This window comes from Gobius niger (genome assembly GCF_951799975.1).
Source record: "Gobius niger genome assembly, chromosome: 13".
Taxonomy (NCBI): domain Eukaryota; kingdom Metazoa; phylum Chordata; class Actinopteri; order Gobiiformes; family Gobiidae; genus Gobius; species Gobius niger.
This window is the reverse complement of record NC_136864.1, coordinates 1,155,348-1,178,601: the sequence shown is the minus strand read 5'-3', so window position 1 is coordinate 1,178,601 and position 23,254 is coordinate 1,155,348. Positions and strand designations below refer to the sequence as shown.

Here is a 23,254-nt window from a genome sequence, read left to right as displayed (position 1 = left end):
AATGACGTCTTAGTTTGAGGACACGCCCACTTTAATAAGATTTTAGTTTGAGGACACGCCCACTTTAATGACATCATAGTTTGAGGACACGCCCACTTTAATGACGTCTTAGTTTGAGGACACGCCCACTTTAATGATGTCTTAGTTTGAGGACACGCCCACTTTAATAAGATTTTAGTTTGAGGACACGCCCACTTTAATGACATCATAGTTTGAGGACACGCCCACTTTAATGACGGACACGCCCACTTTATTGACCAGCCTCGGCACAGACTCACACACACACATTCACATCGACAGTTTGATCTTTGGCACATCAGGGCGGCAGAAACATCTGCTCATTCACGTTTATACAAAAACACCTCCTCGAGGCGGCGCCGGGAGGAGCGGGAGGTGAAGGCGAGGCCGACGCCCACATTCCACGTCCTCCGCCTCAGTCCGGAGAAGAACTCGCCCTCTTCATCGAGTGATTGAACTGGTTTGTTTTGATTCAAATAAAGTTTTTTACTTTGAACATGTGGATGTTTCTGACGAGAACCAGGATGTTTAAATGAGGAGGAGGAGGAGAGAGGAGGAGAGAGGAGGAGAGAGGAGGAGGAGGAGGAGGAGAGAGGAGGAGAGAGGAGAGAGGAGGAGAGAGAGGAGAGAGGAGGAGGAGGAGAGAGGAGGAGAGAGGAGGAGGAAGAGAGAGGAGTTAATCAGTAAGGAGTGTTTCATAAAAGACGCATTTTTGATCCAAACTAGCCTCTGTTTAGCTCAGATTTCTCAGGAACCGAGACCCATAGAATCAAACAGTTTTCACCCACGCAGAGCTCAGAGTCTCCTCTTTCAAACGAGCCACAACACGTGTCCATAACTGTAACACAGAATACGCTGTGGTGCGACAAATATCACGGAAAACGGTCTGGATTGTTGGCGCTCAATGTGTTAATCAGAATTTTTTCCCCATTTTTTCCGCACAATTTCCCCCCCATTTTCTGCCTTTTTTTTGGGCCAATTTCCCTCACGTTTTGCCCCTAATTTCCCCCTCCTTTTGTATTGATTTATTGATTTTATTGCTTCAAATTTCACCCATTTTTTCCCCACATTTGCATCTGATCTTGTGGACGATGCGGTGAAGGCGAACGTGGAGGACGTGGAATCTGGGCGTTCCCTGCGACAGTCACAGCCGCCTCGGGGCAGCTCGTCGGGCTCTTTAACGGCTTCCGGTGTGAGTCACTGTCCCCTATAAAGTCCAGGGGGCCCGGCGTCTCGGTGGCCTCGGGTCCCGCCTCTCACGGGCCGCTCTCGTTGTAGTGCAGGCTCAGGGGCCGCTCCCTCTGCACCGGGGCCATGTAGGGCCAGTTGTAGCTGGAGCCGGACAGCAGCATGTCCCGCAGCAGAGTCTCGATGGGCGTCTTCCCCACCAGCCGCACGAAGAACAGCTGCTCGATGACGGGCGACGACACGATGCGCAGCGACGGCAGCCGCAGCAGGAGGCGCCCGAAGCGGTTGGGCTGGTTCGGGTACTGGTTCCTCACGTACTCCTCCAGGGCGCACTGGGACTTCTCCTGGATGCTCTCCACGTGGGCCACGTCCGACAGGCCCATGGCGTCTGCGGGACAGGGACACGGGTCAGGAAACAGGTTTAACGTGTTTAAACGTACAATTCAGAGAAGTCAATTTGACACTATTTGACATTTGAAAACATGGAACATAAAGGGCCAGATGTTGTGGTTCACGGCGCAGGCTGTAGAGCAGACGACTGCGCAGACGGTGGAGCTCTTTGTAATCTTCAGTGTCAGACCTGGAGCAAAAAGATTTTTCTACAGATTGTTTTCCCCCTTAACCCGCCTAAACCAAATGCATTCTGTCCTCTTTGGTCATTATATAGGTCTGTGTAACACCTCATTTGAAAGCTAAGACCCACAAAACTGATCTTTTTGCTTGTGTTGTTGCTGTTTTGTGTCACCTTTTGTATGTTTTTTTTCTTTCTTTTTTTTCCATTTTTGTTGAATTTTTGTTGAGTTTTTGTTGAGTTTTTGTCACATTTTTCTTGAATTTTTGTTGAATTTTTGTCATTTTTTTGTTGAATTTTTGTCATTTTTTTGTTGAATTTTTGTCATTTTTTTGTTGAATTTTTGTCACATTTTTGTTGAATTTTTGTCACATTTTTTGTTGAATTTTTGTCACATTTTTGTTGAATTTTTGTCACATTTTTGTTGAATTTTTGTTGAATTTTTGTCATTTTTTTGTCACATTTTTGTTGAATTTTTGTTGAATTTTTGTCATTTTTTTGTCACATTTTTGTTGAATTTTTGTCACATTTTTGTTGAATTTTTGTCACATTTTTGTTGAATTTTTGTCACATTTTTGTCACATTTTGTTGCGTTTACATCCTTATTTTCTTAAAAATTTTTGTGGCTGTTTTGGTGCTTTTTTCCCCAAGCAGCTTTTTGATTTGGGTAAAGCCAAACTGGAGAAAACGGGATCCGTTCAGGTGGGAGTTAAGAGGTTCACTGTTTTCAAACATGACCATATATGGGCGAGTTCAGAGATGACGTCATGAAAAACACAACAGCAGAAGTGTTAAAACTGAATCCTCCTGAGCTTCTAAATGACCTCCAGCAGGTCCAGGACTGAGGTCTGACTGCAGCTTCTCCTGAGGCCCAGGGAGGTTCTGTCAGACTCGTTTAGAGAAACATAACGTGAGAGAAATGCCCGACACTGATGGAGAAAACCAACAAACCCACGAGTCGCTTCTGAAACGGTTTTACGCTGATCAGAGATAAAAGGAAATCACAGAGAAAAAGCACAAGACACAAACCAAACCCGGCTCCTCGGGTCACATGGAGGTCATGAAGGAACTGATGGTTTTGATAGAAGTGGCTACAGACGGTTCACTCTGGGAGGAAAACTGCTCAAACATCTGCAAATTTAAACTCTTTAGGATGAAGGACGTCTGTGAAAACTTCCTCCTCTGTCACTGAGCACAGGCGTCCCCCAGGGCTGTGTCCTGCCTCCATCTGTATATTCACTGCACATAGATACAGACGGCATCACTGGAATCGCCCATATATGGTCATTTTTGAAAAAAGTTAAGGGGGAAAACAAAAAAAATTGAAAAAATAAAAATAAAAATTGAAAAAAAAAGGAAAAATTGAAAAAATAAATACATATTTTATTGTTTTTTTCAAATGTTTATGTATGTTTTTTTTTCCTTTTTTTCCAATGTTTTTATTTTTATTTTATTTTTTCAATTTACTTTTTTTTTCTTCAAATTTTTACTTATTTATAAAAAAAAAAAAAAGTTTTTTTGCCGTGGCTCAGGCTTTTGTCTGACATAAAAACAAACAACGCTGTGTGATGATGTCATCAGTCCGCACTGCTCAGTTTGCTTGCGCAGGTGTGAGAGCTGGCCAGCAGGGGGCAGGTGTGAAACAGGGACCTCTCTTTAATCAAGGCGTACTTGAAATCATTTGTATTTTTATAACTGTCCAGAAAACATAAAATATCATCATAGTGTTTGATTAATGAATAAATAAAATAAAGATAGACTTTTTTTTAAAGGCAACAAATAATCGTTTGAATAATCATGATTTCAATGATGACATAAATAATCGTGATATTTTTTTTTCAGTAATGGAGCTGCCCTATGTTCCACAGACACTGAGACGTTCCTCCTCTGTGTCAGGATCAGGTCTGAAGAGCAGACTGACCCCACAGGCCGGGGGTCACGTTTCACCGTCAGAACGTCCACCAGGGGGTTATGTAGGTCAGGGCAGACCCTCGTCACCCCCCATGTATAATTCAGAGCAGAGGAGGAGGAGGGGGGGGCAGGGGTCGCTCTGACACGTTTCAATTATAGATGGAGACACAGGACAAAGAGTCGCCGCCTGCTCCGCTCAGAGAGATCGTCCTTTACAGCACAAGATGACTTTAGATTTATGATTATATTCATCACGACGGTTTCCTGGTTTAGCAGAGACGCTTTAACCTCTTAACTCCCGCTTTAATCTCTTAACTCCCGCCTGAAACGAGAGGATCCTTTTCCTCACGTCATCAGATGTTTTTTCCATCATTTTCTTGTTGGGTATTCAACTCATTTTTGTAACTTTTTTGTCACATTTTTATCATTTTTTTGTCACATTTTTTGTCACATTTTTATCATTTTTTGGTCATTTTTTTGTCATTTTTTTGTCTTTTTTTGTCACATTTTTATCATTTTTTGTCACATTTTTAATCATTTTTTTGTCATTTTTTTGTCATTTTTTGTCACATTTTTTGTCACATTTTTATCATTTTTTGGTCATTTTTTAATAATTTTTTTTATCATTTTTTTGTCACATTTTTATCATTTTTTTGTCATTTTTTTGTCACATTTTTATCATTTTTTGTCCATTTTTTATCACATTTTTGTCATTTTTTTTGTCACATTTTTATCATTTTTTTGTCATTTTTTTGTCACATTTTTATCAAATTTTTGTCATTTTTTTGTCACATTTTTATCATTTTTTGTCACATTATCATTTTTTTGTCATTTTTTTGTCACATTTTTATCATTTTTTGTCCATTTTTTATCACATTTTTGTCATTTTTTTGTCACATTTTTATCATTTTTTGTCACATTTTTATCAAATTTTTGTCATTTTTTTGTCACATTTTTTATCACATTTTTGTCATTTTTTTGTCACATTTTTATCAAATTTTTGTCATTTTTTTGTCATATTTTTGTCATTTTTTGTCACATTTTGTCTTTTTTTTTTGTCACATTTTTATCATTTTGTTGTCACATTTTTGTCATATTTTTTTCACATTTTTGTCATTTTTTGGTCATTTTTTGTCAATTTTTTGGGTTAGGCTAACCCTAACCCTATAGCCCTATACATTAGCTTTATAAAAATGCTGTGAGGAAGTTTTCTTTCCCTGTCTTGGAACCAGCAGAATGTTGTAACATAAATATTGATGATTGTAAAGTCACTAGAATAGGACAAAATGACTATATGTCATATCTTCTTTGTGCATAGTAAATGAATGTATCCATTTCTTAAGTACGAAAGGGGGTCGGCTCTAACAAGCTGAAGCTTCTGCTGACTCCTTTTGAGCATCATATCCACGTTATTTATTTATCTATTTGGCGATTCACCTACGCATGTATCTTTCTTTTTCTTGATTACTGAGCTGAGCTCTGTTCCTATGAAGAACTTTGTGGAGCTCAGATGCTCAAATAAAAAAGATGAATTGAATTGAAATTGAAGTTTACCTCAAAATAGGTCATTTCTTTTCATATTATAGCCTAATTTATAGCCTATTTTTTAATGAATTGATAAGCAAAGTGATAAAGAACTGTATCAATAAGAGAAACTATCATCAGATTTTTGTCATTTTTTCATCAGATTTTTGTCATTTTTTCATCACTTTTTTTTTCATTTTTTCATCAGATTTTTGTCATTTTTTCATCAGATTTTTGTTATTTTTTCATCACTTTTTTGTCATTTTTTCATCAGATTTTTGTCATTTTTTCATCAGATTTTTGTCATTTTTTCATCAGATTTTTGTTATTTTTTCATCACTTTTTTGTCATTTTTTCATCAGATTTTTGTCATTTTTTCATCAGATTTTTGTCATTTTTTCATCAGATTTTTGTTATTTTTTCATCACTTTTTTGTCATTTTTTCATCACTTTTTTGTCGTTTTTTCAACAGATTTTTGTCATTTTTTCATCACTTTTTTGTCATTTTTTCATCAGATTTTTGTCATTTTTTCAACACTTTTTTGTCATTTTTTCATCAGATTTTTGTCGTTTTTTCAACAGATTTTTGTCATTTTTTCATCACTTTTTTGTCATTTTTTCATCAGATTTTTGTCATTTTTTCATCACATTGTTGATATTTCAATTACATACAGTTCTGTTTAAGCCCCGGGGCCTATGGGTACATTAAGGAGGGCCTGGCCGCTGCTGTAGTAAAAAGAGCTGTTTTTCCTCTGACAGAGTTAAACCCGCTCCTCTGTGGCGGGTCGTGGCAGGTCGTGGCGGGTGTGATGGGGTCGTGGCGGGTCGTGGCAGGTCGTGGCGGGTCGTGGCGGGTCGTGGCGGGTCGTGGCGGGTCATGGCGGGTCGTGGCGGGTCGTGGCGGGTCGTGGCGGGTCGTGGCGGGTCGTGGCGGGTCGTGGCGGGTCGTGGCGGGTCGTGGCGGGTCAGGGATTACTCGCCCTCGCTCTGCCCCGTGGTCACCGTTCCACACTCAGGGCAGGAAAAGCCGCTGCTAATCCTCCTGAGCCGCAGATCTGTTTACTGTAAACGCTGCTTAAAACGAGGAGGATTTATCGCCGGAATCTGCGCCAACGTCCAACATCTCCCCAACCTTATCTCCGGCTTTCACGCCTCGGCCACTTCCTGCTCAAACAAGGCGGCGCTGATGGGAAAGACGAGGACACGACCGTCCCGAACGACCAGGTTATTCCATCAGAGCCACGGGTATATTCCAACATGACGAGGATCACGGACTCATCGAGGCGAGGTCTTAAAGTGTTACCAGCCAAACAAAACCTGCTCCTCATGACCATCTAGACCAGGGGTTCCCAAACCTTCTTCTGCAAAATGTAATTAGCATTTATAACAATTAACCCCTTAACTCCCACCTGAACCGAGCACATTTTCTCCAGTTTGGCTTTACCCCAATCCAAAAGCTTCTGGAAATAAGGTGAGAAAATAGCAACAGAACTGAGACGAAAACAATGATGGAAATGTGACAAAAAAGTGAGAAAAAATGGATGAAAAAGTGGCAAAAATGTCACAAAAATGTCACATGAAGCTGACAAAAAATGGACAAAAATGTGACAAAATTTGACAAAAATGTGACAAAATGTGAAAAAAAAATTGACAAAATTTGACAAAAAAAAGGACAAAAATGTGACAAAAATTGACAAAAAATGGAAAAAAAATGACAAAAAAAATGACAAAAATTGACAAAAAATTACAAGAAAAGACAAAAATGTGACAAAAAATAACAAAAATTTGACTAAAAAATGACAAAAATGTGACAAAAATTGACAAAAAATGAAAAAAAATGAAAAAAAATGAAAAAAATTGACAAAAAATTACAAGAAAAGACAAAAATGTGACAAAATGTGACCAAAAAATGACAAAAATTTGACAAAAAAATGACAAAAATTTGATTAAAAAAAATGACAGAAAAATGACAAAAAATGACAAAAAAAAATAAAATACAAAAATGTGATTAAAATTTCACAAGAAATGACCAACAAGTTGCAAAAATGAGTTGAATAAAAATGATGGAAGAAGATCTGATGACGTGAGGAAAAAGATCCTCTCGGTTCAGGCGGGAGTTAAGAGGTTAAAGGCGCTATACCTGGAATGGACCAACATTTATTTTCTCCACTTCTAGCAAACATTTCCTTGTTATCCAGAGTGTTGTTGATTTCTGGAGATATATATTATTTTTAATCCATACAGTCTTTATATTTGAAGAGTTTAGTGGTGCTAATGCTAGGCTAGTGCATGCCTATGGTAACTAGTAGCCTGCATTAAAAACAGTCTGGCCCGAGCAATTTTGGGAGAAAAATCTAAACTTTCTCTAATTAACCTCTTACCCCCCGCCTGAACCAAGCGTATTTTCTCCATTTCGGCTTTACCCAAACCTAAAAGCTTCTCAACTAGAGCTTACAGCCTATTGGCCAGTGCAGCGCCGCATTTGAAAGATAATACAAATGTTTAGGGATATTTTTCCTCACGTTGTTGCTGCATTGTTGCCACTTTGCCACTTTTCTGTAACTTTTTTCCTACCAATTTTTGTCATTTTTTCAACAGATTTTTGTCATTTTTTCATCACTTTTCCGTTATTTTTTCATCCGATTTTTGTCTTTTTTTCATCATATTTTCGTCACTTTTTCATAATTTTTTTTCAATCACTTTTCCGTAATTGTTTCATCACATATTTGTCATTTTTTCATTACATTTTTGAAATTTCTTCATCACTTTTATGTGTACTTTTTTTTCGTTTTTTCATCACATTTTTTTCCATTTTTTCATCAGAATTTTTTCATTTTTTCATCACTTTTTTGTCATTTTTTTGTCACTTTTTTGTCATTTTTTCATCACATTTTTTTCATTTATTCATCAGATTTTTGTCATTTTTTCATCACTTTTTTTGTCATTTTTTCATCACATTTTTGTCATTTTTTCATCACTTTTTTGTCATTTTTTCATCACATTTTTGTCATTTTTTCATCACATTTTTGTCATTTTTTCATCACATTTTTGTCATTTTTTCATCACTTTTTTGTCATTTTTTCATCACATTTTTGTCATTTTTTCATCACTTTTTTGTCATTTTTTCATCACTTTTTTTCATTTTTTCATCACATTTTTGTCATTTTTTCATCACTTTTTTGTCATTTTTTCATCACATTTTTGTCATTTTTTCATCACATTTTTGTCATTTTTTCGTCACTTTTTTGTCATTTTTTCATCACTTTTTTTCATTTTTTCATCACATTTTTGTCATTTTTTCATCAGAATTTTTTCATTTTTTCATCACTTTTTTGTCATTTTTTTGTCACTTTTTTGTCATTTTTTCATCACATTTTTTTCCATTTTTACATCAGAATTTTTTCATTTTTTCATCAAATTGTCATTTTTTCATCACTTTTTTTGTCATTTTTTCATCACTTTTTTGTCATTTTTTCGTCACTTTTTTGTCATTTTTTCATCACATTTTTGTCATTTTTTCATCACATTTTTGTCATTTTTTCATCACTTTTTTGTCATTTTTTCATCACTTTTTTGTCATTTTTTCATCACTTTTTTTGTCATTTTTTCATCACTTTTTTGTCATTTTTTCATCACTTTTTTGTCATTTTTTCATCACTTTTTTTGTCATTTTTTCATCACTTTTTTGTCATTTTTTGTCATTTTTTTGTCACTTTTTTGTCATTTTTTTGTCACTTTTTTGTCATTTATTCATCTGATTTTTGTCATTTTTGTCATTCCAATCTGGAGAAAATGGAATCCGTTCAGGTGGGAGTTAAGAGGTTAACGCGCTAAAGCTGAGGCGCTGAGGAGGATGTGAGACCTGCTGCTGAGGAGGATGTGAGACCTGCTGCTGAGGAGGATGTGAGACCTGCTGCTGAGGAGGATGTGAGACCTGCTGCTGAGGAGGATGTGAGACCTGCTGCTGAGGAGGATGTGAGACCTGCTGCTGAGGAGGATGTGAGACCTGCTGCTGAGGAGGATGTGAGACCTGCTGCTGAGGAGGATGTGAGACCTGCTGCTGAGGAGGATGTGAGACCTGCTGCTGAGGAGGATGTGAGACCTGCTGCTGAGGAGGATGTGAGACCTGCTGCTGAGGAGGTTCTGACCTGAGGTGAAGAGCACGATGGACTTGAGGCAGGAGTACTCGGCCGTGTCCACCTGCAGAGCTTTGAGCTTCTCCACCTGCTCCTGGAAGACCCGGATGTGGTCCATGAAGGCGACCACGCGCTCGGCCGACATGGGCGACGCGTGGAGCCCGGCCGCCGCCAGCAGCGGCGCCACGTGCAGCGGCATGGAGCACTGCGCCGCGTTCAGCACAAACAGCTCGCTCCAGGACATCCGCAGCAGCGCCACCTGCAGGAGAGCGAGGGGAGGTCAGGTCTGCTCTCAAGAAACTAGACAGAGTTAACACGATTATATTTCAGATTTGGATAAAGCTTGTTCCCAGCTTTCCTTAGTTTGGCCATTTTTGTGATGTTTATGCTTCACTTTCTTATTAGACACCGACAGGAAGTGACATCAGCAGCTTCAAAATGCAACAAAAAAAACTTTTCTGCCCAACATTTCTTCATTGAAATTGCTAGGGAGGCACCGATACCACTTCTTCTAAAACCGATTCGAGTACTTTGATTTAAGTACTCGCCGATACCGAATACCGATACGAGTACAAGGCGTTTACTTCAACGTTCTTACTTTTTTCACAGCAGATTGGTTTGTAATTAGTTAATTTACTCATGTACATTTCCTTAAGTAAAGTATTTGACACATTTAAGAGCCGTTATATTAGAATTGTGCTGATGCCATTTATTTATTTATTTTATTTTCATTCAATATATTTTTTTATTTTTATGTCTCTGTCCATCATAGACAGAAAAGCCCATGTCCTAAAGCTCCCAATGCCTGAGCTTTATTCATTTATGTGTTTTTATTTAACAATAGTATTGAGATGTTTCTTAAATGGTCTCTTTTCGTCTTTACTTCAGCTCCTGTAGATCTTCTCGTGTGTTTGTAGTAACTTAGCGAGAAGCTACAGCGTTTTCATTGTTCTGCTGCAGCTCATTTTCCCTCAATATAAACATGCTGTATGTCTTTCATCTGGATTTTCTGAGGACTTTTTAGTCGCTGGGTTAGTTTTTCAGATGAATAAACCCCTGGGCATAAAACGGCGTCAGAATGGCTTAAACTGCGCTAGCCACGAGTTAGCAACGTTAGCAACGTTAGCCTGTATGTTGTAAACACTGCAGACGCTGCAGCGCTAACAACATTAAGCTCTGGTTAAATCCAGCTCAGACTCTGGTGCGCCTCGTAGCTGCGCCTCGTAGCTGCGCCTCGTAGCTGCGCCTCGTAGCTGCGCCTCGTAGGTCAAATGGTGTCGGTTTCTGGTATCGGGGCCTCATGAACGAGTACGAGTATGAGGACAAGCCTGTGGTATCGGTCCATCCCTAGAAATCGCTGCTTCACTGAAATAAAATGATGATTATGCAATTATGTTATCGATCTAAACAAGCCCTATACTCATAGAGTGAAGGTCCTGACGTCAGTGAGACGTTCCCCTGACGTCAGTGAGACGTTCCCCTGACGTCAGTGAGACGTTCTCCTGACGTCAGTGAGACGTTCTCCTGACGTCAGTGAGACGTTCTCCTGACGTCAGTGAGACGTTCCCCTGACGTCAGTGAGACGTTCTCCTGACGTCAGTGAGACGTTCTCCTGCCGTCAGTGAGACGTTCCCCTGACGTCAGTGAGACGTTCCCCTGACGTCAGTGAGACGTTCTCCTGACGTCAGTGAGACGTTCTCCTGACGTCAGTGAGACGTTCTCCTGACGTCAGTGAGACGTTCTCCTGCCGTCAGTGAGACGTTCCCCTGACGTCAGTGAGACGTTCTCCTGATGTCAGTGAGACGTTCCCCTGACGTCAGTGAGACGTTCTCCTGACGTCAGTGAGACGTTCCCCTGACGTCAGTGAGACGTTCCCCTGACGTCAGTGAGACGTTCTCCTGACGTCAGTGAGACGTTCTCCTGATGTCAGTGAGACGTTCTCCTGACGTCAGTGAGACGTTCTCCTGACGTCAGTGAGACGTTCTCCTGACGTCAGTGAGACGTTCTCCTGACGTCAGTGAGACGTTCTCCTGACGTCAGTGAGACGTTCCCCTGACGTCAGTGAGACGTTCTCCTGACGTCAGTGAGACGTTCTCCTGACGTCAGTGAGACGTTCTCCTGACGTCAGTGAGACGTTCTCCTGACGTCAGTGAGACGTTCTCCTGACGTCAGTGAGACGTTCTCCTGATGTCAGTGAGACGTTCTCCTGCCGTCAGTGAGACGTTCCCCTGACGTCAGTGAGACGTTCTCCTGACGTCAGTGAGACGTTCCCCTGACGTCAGTGAGACGTTCCCCTGACGTCAGTGAGACGTTCCCCTGACGTCAGTGAGACGTTCTCCTGCCGTCAGTGAGACGTTCCCCTGACGTCAGTGAGACGTTCTCCTGACGTCAGTGAGACGTTCTCCTGACGTCAGTGAGACGTTCCCCTGACGTCAGTGAGACGTTCCCCTGACGTCAGTGAGACGTTCTCCTGACGTCAGTGAGACGTTCTCCTGACGTCAGTGAGACGTTCTCCTGACGTCAGTGAGACTTTCTCCTGCCGTCAGTGAGACGTTCTCCTGCCGTCAGTGAGACGTTCTCCTGACGTCAGTGAGACGTTCTCCTGACGTCAGTGAGACGTTCTCCTGACGTCAGTGAGACGTTCTCCTGCCGTCAGTGAGACGTTCTCCTGCCGTCAGTGAGACGTTCTCCTGACGTCAGTGAGACGTTCTCCTGACGTCAGTGAGACGTTCTCCTGACGTCAGTGAGACGTTCTCCTGACGTCAGTGAGACGTTCTCCTGACGTCAGTGAGACGTTCTCCTGATGTCAGTGAGACGTTCTCCTGACGTCAGTGAGACGTTCCCCTGACGTCAGTGAGACGTTCTCCTGACGTCAGTGAGACGTTCTCCTGACGTCAGTGAGACGTTCTCCTGATGTCAGTGAGACGTTCTCCTGACGTCAGTGAGACGTTCTCCTGCCGTCAGTGAGACGTTCTCCTGACGTCAGTGAGACGTTCTCCATGTTCCTCCTTCTGCAGAAGAACCGTCCGTACCTGGTCCATGAGCTGCAGGTCGGGGAAGAAGGGGATGTTCTTGGCCCACTCCACGGCGGAGAACAGCAGCCGCGCCGCCAGCTCGCAGATGTTCTCGATGCCCATCAGGTTATTTCCCTGCATGCACTGGGCTCCGTAGCGGGACGTGGGGTACGGCTCCGCCCGCAGCAGCAGCGAGATGAAGCCCGACAGGTACGGCTGAGCGCTGTAGGCGTCCGAGCCGTTCGGGAGGTACTGGCCCGGGCTGCTCTGGGAGCTGGAGGTCCGGCCGCGCTGCACCGCTGCAACAGAGGGCGGAGTTACTGATGCAGGAACCAGCTAACGAGCTAACGAACACAGGAACGAGCTAACGAGCACAGGAACAAGCTAATGATCACAGAAACAGGCTAATGAACAAGCTAACAATCACAGGAACAAGCTAACAATCACAGGAACAAGCTAACAATCACAGGAACAAGCTAATGATCACAGGAACAAGCTAACGAGCACAGGAACAAGCTAATGATCACAGAAACAGGCTAATGATCACAGAAACAGGCTAGTGAACAAGCTAACGATCACAGGAACAAGCTAATGATCACAGGAACCAGCTAACAGTTACAGGAACGAGCTAACGAGCTAACGAACAGGCTAATGAGCACAGGAACGAGCTAACGAGCTAACGAACAGGCTAACGAGCTAATGAACAGGCTAACGAGCTAGTGAACAGGCTAACGAGCACAGGAACAAGCTAACGAGCTAACGAGCTAACGAGCACAGGAACGAGCTAACGAGCTAACGAGCTAACGAGCACAGGAACGAGCTAACGAGCTAACGAGCTAACGAGCACAGGAACGAGCTAACGAGCTAATGAACGAGCTAACGAGCACAGGAACAAGCTAACAATCACAGAAACAGGCTAATGATCACAGGAACAAGCTAACGAGCTAACGAACAGGCTAATGATCACAGAAACAGGCTAATGAACAAGCTAATGATCTCATGAACAAGCTAACGATCACAGGAACAGGCTAATGATCAAAGAAACAGGCTAATGAACAAGCTAACGATCACAGGAAAAAGCTAATGATCACAGAAACAGGCTAATGAACAAGCTAATGATCTCATGAACAAGCTAACGATCACAGGAACAAGCAAATGAACAAGCTAACGATCAAAGGAACAAGCTAACGATCACAGGAACAAGCTAATGAACAAGCTAACGATCACAGGAACAAGCTAACGATCACAGAAACAGGCTAATGAACAAGCTAATGATCACAGGAACAAGCTAATGAACAAGCTAACGATCACGGGAACAAGCTAACAATCACAGGAACAAGCTAACGATCACAGGAACAAGCTAATGAACAAGCTAACGATCACAGGAACAAGCTAACGATCACAGGAACAAGCAAATGAACAAGCTAACGATCAAAGGAACAAGCTAACGATCACAGGAACAAGCTAATGAACAAGCTAACGATCACAGGAACAAGCTAACAATCACAGGAACAAGCTAACGATCACAGGAACAAGCTAACGATCACAGGAACAAGCAAATGAACAAGCTAACGATCACAGGAACAAGCTAATGATCACAGAAACAAGCTAATGAACAAGCTAACAATCACAGGAACAAGCTAACGATCACAGACACGGAGAGGCTTCTGCTGGACTTTGCGTTACGTTGTTTATACCGATACTGAACGACCTGAACGATTCTTTTTCCGATCCCTAAACTAAAACAAGTCACTTCCTTTAACCCCGAACCCGCCGCCTGAACCGAGCACATTTTCTCCAGTCGACCTTTACCCAAATCTAAAAGCTTCGACAAAAAAGGGATGAAAAAGCAACAAAAACAGGACAAAAAAGTGACGACCTCCACAGTTTGAATCAAAATGCTCAGAGTAAACGAGCTCTAGTGTGTTTGTGTGTGTTTGTGTGTTTGTGTGTGTGTGTGTGTGTTTGGATGGACGTCATAGCGAGTCAGGGCGTCTGAGGTCAGCAGATTATGGCTCTGATCTGTGAAATCATCCTCACGGTCCCGGGTCACTGACGAAAATAGAACAAACTCTCTCTTTACCAGGATCATTCACAAACACTGACGGGTTTGGGATCCACGTGTAGCAGGAGAGACGCTGTAATCCAAATATGGTCATTTCCTGTGTGGGAGACAGCGGCGGCTAAAGACGGGAGCGAGTGCAGACAAAGAGACTAAAATAAACAATAAAACATCCCAAAAGCTTAGTTACATTTACTCAAGTACAGGTCACTTTTAGAAGTAATTTAGTGGTAGTTTTATCATACGGTACTTCTACTTGAGTAAAAATATTTGTTACTTTGCTCCATTCGTTGGTCTCGTGCTCCTCGTTCTTTAGAATGATTTAGTTTTTCCTCAGGATTTCATGTTTTGTTTCACACATTTATGTCGTCACTGAAAATAAATCTTTTCCGCTCAGTTACTCAGAGTACTCGAGTAACTTTTTCTACTTTTTAACTTCTGCTTCAGGAATTGTTTCTGTCGCTAAACCTTTACTCGTTTCAAAGCAACATTACTTGAGTAAATAGTTACTGTTACTGAACAAGCTAACGATCACAGGAACAAGCTAACGATCACAGGAAAAAGCTAACGATCACAGGAGCAAGATAACAATCACAGGAGCAAGATAATGAACAAGCTAACGATCACAGGAAAAAGCTAACGATCACAGGAAAAAGCTAACGATCACAGGAAAAAGCTAACGATCACAGGAAAAAGCTAACGATCACAGGAAAAAGCTAACGATCACATGAACAAGCTAACGATCACAGGAAAAAGCTAACGATCACAGGAGCAAGATAACAATCACAGGAGCAAGATAATGAACAAGCTAACGATCACATGAACAAGCTAACGATCACAGGAAAAAGCTAACGATCACAGGAAAAAGCTAACGATCACATGAACAAGCTAACGATCACAGGAACAAGCTAACGATCACAGGAACAAGCTAACGATCACATGAACAAGCTAACGATCACAGGAAAAAGCTAACGATCAGAGGAACAAGCTAATGAACAAGCTAACGATCACAGGAACAAGCTAACGATCACAGGAACAAGCTATTGAACAAGCTAGCGATCACATGAACAAGCTAACGATCACAGGAGCAAGATAACGATCACATGAACAAGCTAACGATCACAGGAACAAAACAGTTACTCTGGCTCTGTCACAAACTGGGCGTCACGGGGGCTCAGTGGTTAGCGCTCGGGCATCACAGTTAGAAGGTCCCGGGTTTGTTTCCCACCTGGTCGGGGCCTTTCTGTGTCTGTGTAGCTTTCCCCTACCACTAAAAACATGTACAATAGGTTCACCTCTGGGGTCAGGACTCCCCTGTAAAAGAGATTCTTCATCTCCTGGTTCAATAAAATAAAACAAACAAAAACTATAAACTTTACCCTGGCCCTGAGTGTCCTCGAGGGCCACACTCGTCACACACTCGCCTTTAGTCGACTAAAATTGCAAGTAAATTTAGTCGACTAAATTTAAGACTAATTTATTGGACTTTGCATTGATAATCTTCATTCTAATCATATTTAATGTTGTTCCTCTGCTTCATGTTTCTGCTCCACATGAACAAAGCTCAGAGCTGATCCTTTACATGATCTGAGGCTCTTTCAGACGCTCAATACAAGTTTGGATGATTTTAGTCTCTCCTTTTCATTTTTATTTAGTCTGATTTTAGTCGACTAAAATATCTGGACATTTTAGTCACAGTTTTAGTCTCATGAGGAACTTTTAATTTAGTTTTAGTCCAATTTTTGTCACAAAAATATCACTTTGACTAAAATTAAGACTAAATATTTTAGTCGACGAAATTATCACTCGTCACACACTCGTCACACACTCAGTTTTGCACTGTTTGAGTCTGTGTTTACGAGAACAGTGTTTTTCAACCTTTTTTGAGCTCAGGCCCTTTTTTTTCATTGAAAAAATCCAGAGGCACCGGCAGAACATGTTTACAATGTAACTCTGTGGCCGATATTCACAATACAAAGTCTCATCAAAGTGTTGAATAAGAACGCCGTCGTCACTCCCGTCACATTCCTGCATCTATAATTCTCTCATCTCATAGAAGTGAGTTTCCTGACGTCACTGATATGGAAGTACTTTACTAAACTACTTCAAAAACCGTTTCAGCACGAAGAAACGTCTAACCTCTGAACCGTCACCAGGACCGTGGACATTTCCTCCAGTTTGACTTCACACAAATCTAAAAACCTTTGAAAAAGAGCGTCCAAAAAACAAGAATGAAAATGCAACAAAATGTGACAAAAAAAGAACTCGGTATCGATTCCAAATGTCCGATACTGAACCGATACCATGATCGCCCTGAACCTGGAGAATCCAAATCCCTGAGCTCCTGAAGGGCAGGATCAGGGCTGACCTTTGACCTCTGAACCCCTGTCTCCAGCGTCCACTAAAGTAAAACCAAACATAACTTTCCTCACAGATCTGTAGCATCTAAAGTCCAAACATTTCACTTTCACAAAAATGAAGAGAAAAGAAAAATAGCTTGAAAGTTCATGAAATTGTTTCTGAATTTGTTTTTCGCACAAATGTTATTATATTATTATTACGATATTACACTAAAAAAAAAGTCAAATAAATGTCATTCCATTTATAGAAGTCAAATCAGGTAGAGCTCGTTTAACCTCTTAACTCCCGCCTGAACCGAGAGGATCTTTTTCCTCAAGTCATCAGGTTTTCCATTATTTGTTGTTCGGTATTCAACTCATTTTTGTAACTTTTTTGTCATTTTTGTGTCATTTTTTCCTCACATTTTTGTCAATTTTTGGTCACTTTTTTGTCGTATTTTCGTCAATTTTTTTCATCAAATCTTTTCAATTTTTAAATAATTTTTTGTCATTTTTTGGTCACATTTTTCTTCAATTTTTTGTCACTTTTTTGTCACATTTCCATCATTGTTTTCGTCTCAGTTTTGTTGCTATTTTCACACCTTTTTTCCAGCCAAACTGGAGAAAATGTGCTCGGTTCAGGCGGGAGTTAAGGGGTTAAGAAGTTCTACTCAAACAAAAAGTGTCAAAATGGCGACGAAAGCGACAAGAAGAAAAGTGACAAAAACACAATGAAAGGAGGATGAAAAAGCCACAAAAAAACAACACAAAAACGATGAGAACAGGACAAAAGAGCGACAAAAACATGCCGGAACAGCAACATTTAGGGCTGGCCGATAAATGAGATCTGGGATTAGATCATATCGTGAAATGAACAAAAAGAAACAGGTAACGTCAAGTTTAAACTGAGCTCTTTACTTTGTTTTCTCTTATTTTTATTTAAGATGTTTTTTGTTTTTTTATTTAAATGTGACCTCACGGAGCTTTGTTTTACAGTGTTTATGTTACATTTTTACAGTGAATTTTCAATAAAGCGACTCTGACTGAACATTACATTCACAGATCTCACTTTGCAGAAACAATATCGGGATAGTATTTATATCGGATATATCGATATTCAACCTAAATATATCGGGACATGAGTTTTAGTCGCCCAGAACAACGACACAATAATAAAGAGGGAAAAACTGAACGAAAAAGAGAAGAAAAAGTGACAAAAATACGCAATAACAAAGCAACAAAAAAGCTTTATAGGTCTTAGCTTTCAAATGAGGCTGGCCTGTAGGCTGTAAATCACAGTCGAGGAGCTTTTAGATTTGGGTAAAGCTTTTTTTGTCACATTTTGTCACATTTTTGTCATTTTTTGGTCATTTTTTGGTCAAATTTTTGTAAATTTTTTTTATTTTATCGTCAATTTTTTATCAAATTTTTGTCACATTTTTATCACATTTTTTGTCACATTTTTGTCACATTTTTATCACATTTCCATCATTGTTTTCGTCTCAGTTTTGTTGCTATTTCCTCACCTTTTTCCCAGAAGCTTTTGCATTGGGGTAAAGCCAAACTGGAGAAAACGTGCTCGGTTCAGGTGGGAGTTAAGGGGTTAAGAAGTTCTACTCAAACAAAAAGTGTCAAAATGGCGCCGAAAGTTTTATAGGTCTTAGCTTCCAGATGAGGCCGGCCTGTAGGCGGTAAATCACAGTCGAGGAGCTTTTAGATTTGGGTAAAGCTGAACTGGACAAATGCGCTGGGTTAAAGTGGAGAGAAAGAGGTTTGATTTGGTTTAAAGTGTTTTATCGTTTCCGTGAAGCGTCTGTCCTTCATGTCCCGCCCCCTCCACAGTGTGAGGTCAGGGCCGGACCGGGACTGAAACACAGCCCTGGACTCTGACAGGGCCGGACCGGGACTGAAACACAGCCCTGGACTCTGACAGGGCCGGAGCGGGACTGAAACACAGCCCTGGACTCTGACAGGACCGGGACTGAAACACAGCCCTGGACTCTGACAGGGCCGGACCGGGACTGAAACACAGCCCTGGACTCTGACAGGGCCGGACCGGGACTGAAACACAGCCCTGGACTCTGACAGGGCCGGACCGGGACTGAAACACAGCCCTGGACTCGGACCAGCCTGGTCCAAATCAGCGTAAATGTGACACTTCCACAAATACATGTTTTAACCTCTTACCCCCCGCCTGAACCGAGAGCATTCTGTCCTCTTTTGACTCATTTGAAAGCTAAGACCCACAAAACGGACCTGTTTTCTCGCGCGGTTGCTGTGTTGTGTCAACTTTTGGATGTTTTTTTTCTTTTTTTTTCTTTTTTGTCACGTTTTTGTTGAATTTTTGTCACTTTTTTGTCATTTTTTTGTTGATTTTTTGTTGAAATTTTGTCACTTTTTTGTCACATTTTTGTTGAAATTTTGTTGAAATTTTGTCACATTTTTGTCACATTTTTGTCACATTTTTGTCACATTTTTGTCACATTTTTGTCACTTTTTTGTCACTTTTTTGTCACATTTTTGTCACGTTTTTGTTGAATTTTTGTCATTTTTTTGTTGAATTTTTGTCACTTTTTTGTCACATTTTTGTTGAGTTTTTGTCATTTTTTTGTTGAATTTTTGTCACTTTTTTGTTGAGTTTTTGTCACTTTTTTGTCACGTTTTTGTTGAATTTTTGTCACTTTTTTGTTGAGTTTTTGTCATTTTTTTTTAGCTTTTGTTGAATTTTTGTCACATTTTTGTCACATTTTTGTCACACACAGTTTTTATCATTTCTTGTTGTGTTTTTTCTCATGTTTTCATCCTCACTATTTTGATCCTTTTCCTTTCAGCTTTTAGATTTGGGTAAAGCTCTTTTAAGGCGGGACCGGTGGCTCCTCTCTGCTCTTCCAGAACACAGCACATATGGCCGGTCCGCCCCGTGTGAGGCTAAAGCAAAAACTGGACTCGAGAAGTTAAAGTCTGGATGTAGCTCAGCGCGCGCGGACCGGACAGGGCTTTGTGTCGGCAAACCCCAAAAAACACTTTAAACAAAACTAATCCACGCCTTTAACACGTTTAAACCCAGGCAGAAACAGAAACTTAGCGTCATCTGGATCAACTTATCAGAATAAAAAAATGAAGCGATTTAAATTTAAGGCTTTTCAAACAGTGCCTTTAAGTGACACAAACATAACAGACCGGGCCGTAAACAGGTGGGACAGGGGGACACGGGGGGGACACAGGGGGGACACAGGGGGGACACGGAGGGACAGGTGGTCCCGTCTCCGTGCGTAAAGGACCAGCCGGACGCAGCCTTGGAGAGGTCAGTCACAGAGGAGGCACGAGTCCGGGAGTTTGGAACGAGATTTCTGGATGTTTGTGTTTGTTCATTAAAGTCGTGTCTCTGTGCTCACGAACATTAAACTCTTATTAAAACTGTTAAATTAAACTCTTGTTAAAACTCTCTGTTCTAAAGTAAAGTCGTCTGAAAACTCTCCGTTAGGTAAGTCTCGCATTAACCTCCCCGTTACGCACAGCCCGCCGGAGGATCAGCGCTCTTACCTTCCCTCCTCATGCCCACCTTCAGGCACTTCTTGAGGCGGCAGTACTGGCACTGGTTGCGGTGGTGCTGGTCGATGGGACAGTCCCGGTTCCCGCGGCACGTGTACGTCAGGCTGCGGCGCACGGAGCGCTTGAAGAAGCTCTTGCAGCCCTCGCACGTGAACTGGCCGTAGTGCTTCCCGCTGGACTTGTCCCCGCACACCATGCAGTCCACGTTGGGGAGCTTGTCCCCGGAGAGCGCGTCCGTGCCCGGGGTGGATCCGTTCGGCGTGTCCGGGCCGCCCGCCGGGTCCGGCCCGCACATCTGCAGCTGCGGGTCCGGGATGTTCTCTTGCCACTGGTTTACTACCATTGCCATGCTCCCTGCGCGTCCTGCGCGTCCTGCGCGTCCTCCGCGTCCTCCGCGTCCTCCGCGTCCTCCGCGTCACAGCGTCACAGAGTCGGAAACATCCGCGCGTGAACGATCCAAAACAAGCGTCTCCATAAAAGTCCCGCGGCAGGTAACAGGTAACAGGTAACCGGCTCCGGCGTCACATCCACGGCGTTACGTCCTCGTCCCGCAGCGGCTCCGTGCCACACTGAGCCCCGGGTCCACGCACGGCCTCTGGGTCAGCGTGGCCCCGCCCACAGCGCGTCCTTATAAGGAAGTCATGACCGAATAAGGAGCGGGCCGCACGGCCTGATTGGGCCGAGTCTCTGCGCGCACGAGAGCGAGCCGCTGATTGGACGGCTCCGAGTTTGACTGACGGCTTCAGTCAGCTGGAAACTTAATATTATTATTATTATTATTATTATTATTATTATTAGTATTATTATTTTAAATATTATTATTTTAAATATTATTATTTTAAATATTATTATTTTAAATATTATTATTTTAAATATTATTATTTTAAATATTATTATTTTAAATATTATTATTTTAAATATTATTATTAGGCCGGAGCCTGTGGGATTAAACAGTGTTTCTTATTTTATGGTTTTCCGTTTCTAAAATTGTGTCAGAGCTGTTTAACCTCTTAACTCCCACCTGAACGGATCCTATTTTCTCCAGTTTGGCTTTAACCGAATCAAAAAGCTTCTTGGGACAAAAGCACAAAATAGCCACAAAAAATGAGAAGAAAACAAGGATGTAAACGCATCAAAAATGTGACAAAAAAATCAATAAAAAATTCAACAAAAAAATGACAAAAATGTGACAAAAAATCAACAAAAATCAACAAAAATGTGACAAAAAATCAACAAAAACTCGACAAAAATGTCACAAAAACAAAACAAAAAATTGAAAAAAATTCAACAAAAAATTGACAAAAAATTGACAAAAATTCAGCCAAAAAGTGACAAAAAGTCGACAAAAATGTCACAAAAATTAAAAAAATAAAACATACAAAAGGTGCCACAACACTGCAACAACGCGAGTAAAAAGATCAGTTTTGTGGGTCTTAGCTTTCAAATGAGGTGCTACACAGGCCTATATAACAGCCAAAGAGGGTTAGGCGGGTGGTAAGAGGTAAAGAAAACCCTCAGAAACAGACTCAACATCTGTCCAGCTTCAGCTTCAGGGATGAACTGTGGAACGAGGAACATTTGTTGTGTAGAAAAAGAACGGTTCCTTAGAGTCGTCACAAACCCGTAGCTCTGTGAGGTTGAGGAAGATAATGAAAGATAATGAAAGATAATGAAAGATAATGAAAGATAATCAGCATTTACAGGCTATTGTTGAAAAACTGTCAGTTTCTAGCGATAGGATTTACGACTCTTTTCTGAAGCCGAGTCTTTGGGATCTGTTTGTTTCCGAGAGCCGTTCAAAAGACTCGTTTTAATTTAACATTTTAATAACTCGAGCCAGAAAACTCGCCGCCCCAGCTGCTGGTTCCTCAGCCATCGCTCCAGCCTGTGGTTCTCTGGAGTCAGACCTTCAGCCTGTGGTTCTCTGCAGTCAGACCTTCAGCCTGTGGTTCTCTGCAGTCAGACCTTCAGCCTGTGGTTCTCTGCAGTCAGACCTTCAGCCTGTGGTTCTCTGCAGTCAGACCTTCAGCCTGTGGTTCTCTGCAGTCAGACCTTCAGCCTGTGGTTCTCTGCAGTCAGACCTTCAGCCTGTGGTTCTCTGGAGTCAGACCTTCAGCCTGTGGTTCTCTGCAGTCAGACCTTCAGCCTGTGGTTCTCTGCAGTCAGACCTTCAGCCTGTGGTTCTCTGCAGTCAGACCTTCAGCCTGTGGTTCTCTGCAGTCAGACCTTCAGCCTGTGGTTCTCTGGAGTCAGACCTTCAGCCTGTGGTTCTCTGCAGTCAGACCTTCAGCCTGTGGTTCTCTGCAGTCAGACCTTCAGCCTGTGGTTCTCTGCAGTCAGACCTTCAGCCTGTGGTTCTCTGCAGTCAGACCTTCAGCCTGTGGTTCTCTGCTCGGACCTTCAGCCTGTGGTTCTCTGGAGTCAGACCTTCAGCCTGTGGTTCTCTGCAGTCAGACCTTCAGCCTGTGGTTCTCTGGAGTCAGACCTTTAGCCTGTGGTTCTCTGCAGTCAGACCTTCAGCCTGTGGTTCTCTGCAGTCAGACCTTCAGCCTGTGGTTCTCTGCAGTCAGACCTTCAGCCTGTGGTTCTCTGCAGTCAGACCTTCAGCCTGTGGTTCTCTGGGACCTTCAGCCTGTGGTTCTCTGCAGTCGGACCTTCAGCCTGTGGTTCTCTGCAGTCAGACCTTCAGCCTGTGGTTCTCTGGGACCTTCAGCCTGTGGTTCTCTGGAGTCAGACCTTCAGCCTGTGTCATTTTTTGTAATTTTTTGTCGTTTCTTTGTCATTTTTTTGTCACATTTTTGTCATTTTTTTGCCACATTTTTGTCACATTTTTGTCACATTTTAGTCATTTTTTTTGTCATTTTTTGTCACATTTTTTTTTAATTTTTTTGCAATTTTTTTGTCATTTTTTGTTATTTTTTTTGTCATTTTTTCGTCCT

General features: G+C 41.7%; 1 protein-coding gene across 1 annotated transcript; it reads right to left on the bottom strand.

The window, feature by feature from the left end:
* Positions 1-1,274: 1,274 nt before the first annotated feature.
* Positions 1,275-20,865, bottom strand: nr2f5 (nuclear receptor subfamily 2, group F, member 5; the record flags this gene model as incomplete). Its single annotated transcript, XM_079570222.1, has 4 exons — positions 20,307-20,865; positions 12,381-12,661; positions 9,361-9,607; positions 1,275-1,594 (listed from the first exon to the last, which is right to left on the bottom strand). The coding sequence occupies exons 1-4, from the start codon at positions 20,662-20,664 to the stop codon at positions 1,275-1,277; spliced, it is 1,206 nt and encodes a 401-aa protein (XP_079426348.1). The 5' UTR covers positions 20,665-20,865.
* Between the last annotated feature and the right edge of the window lie 2,389 nt (positions 20,866-23,254).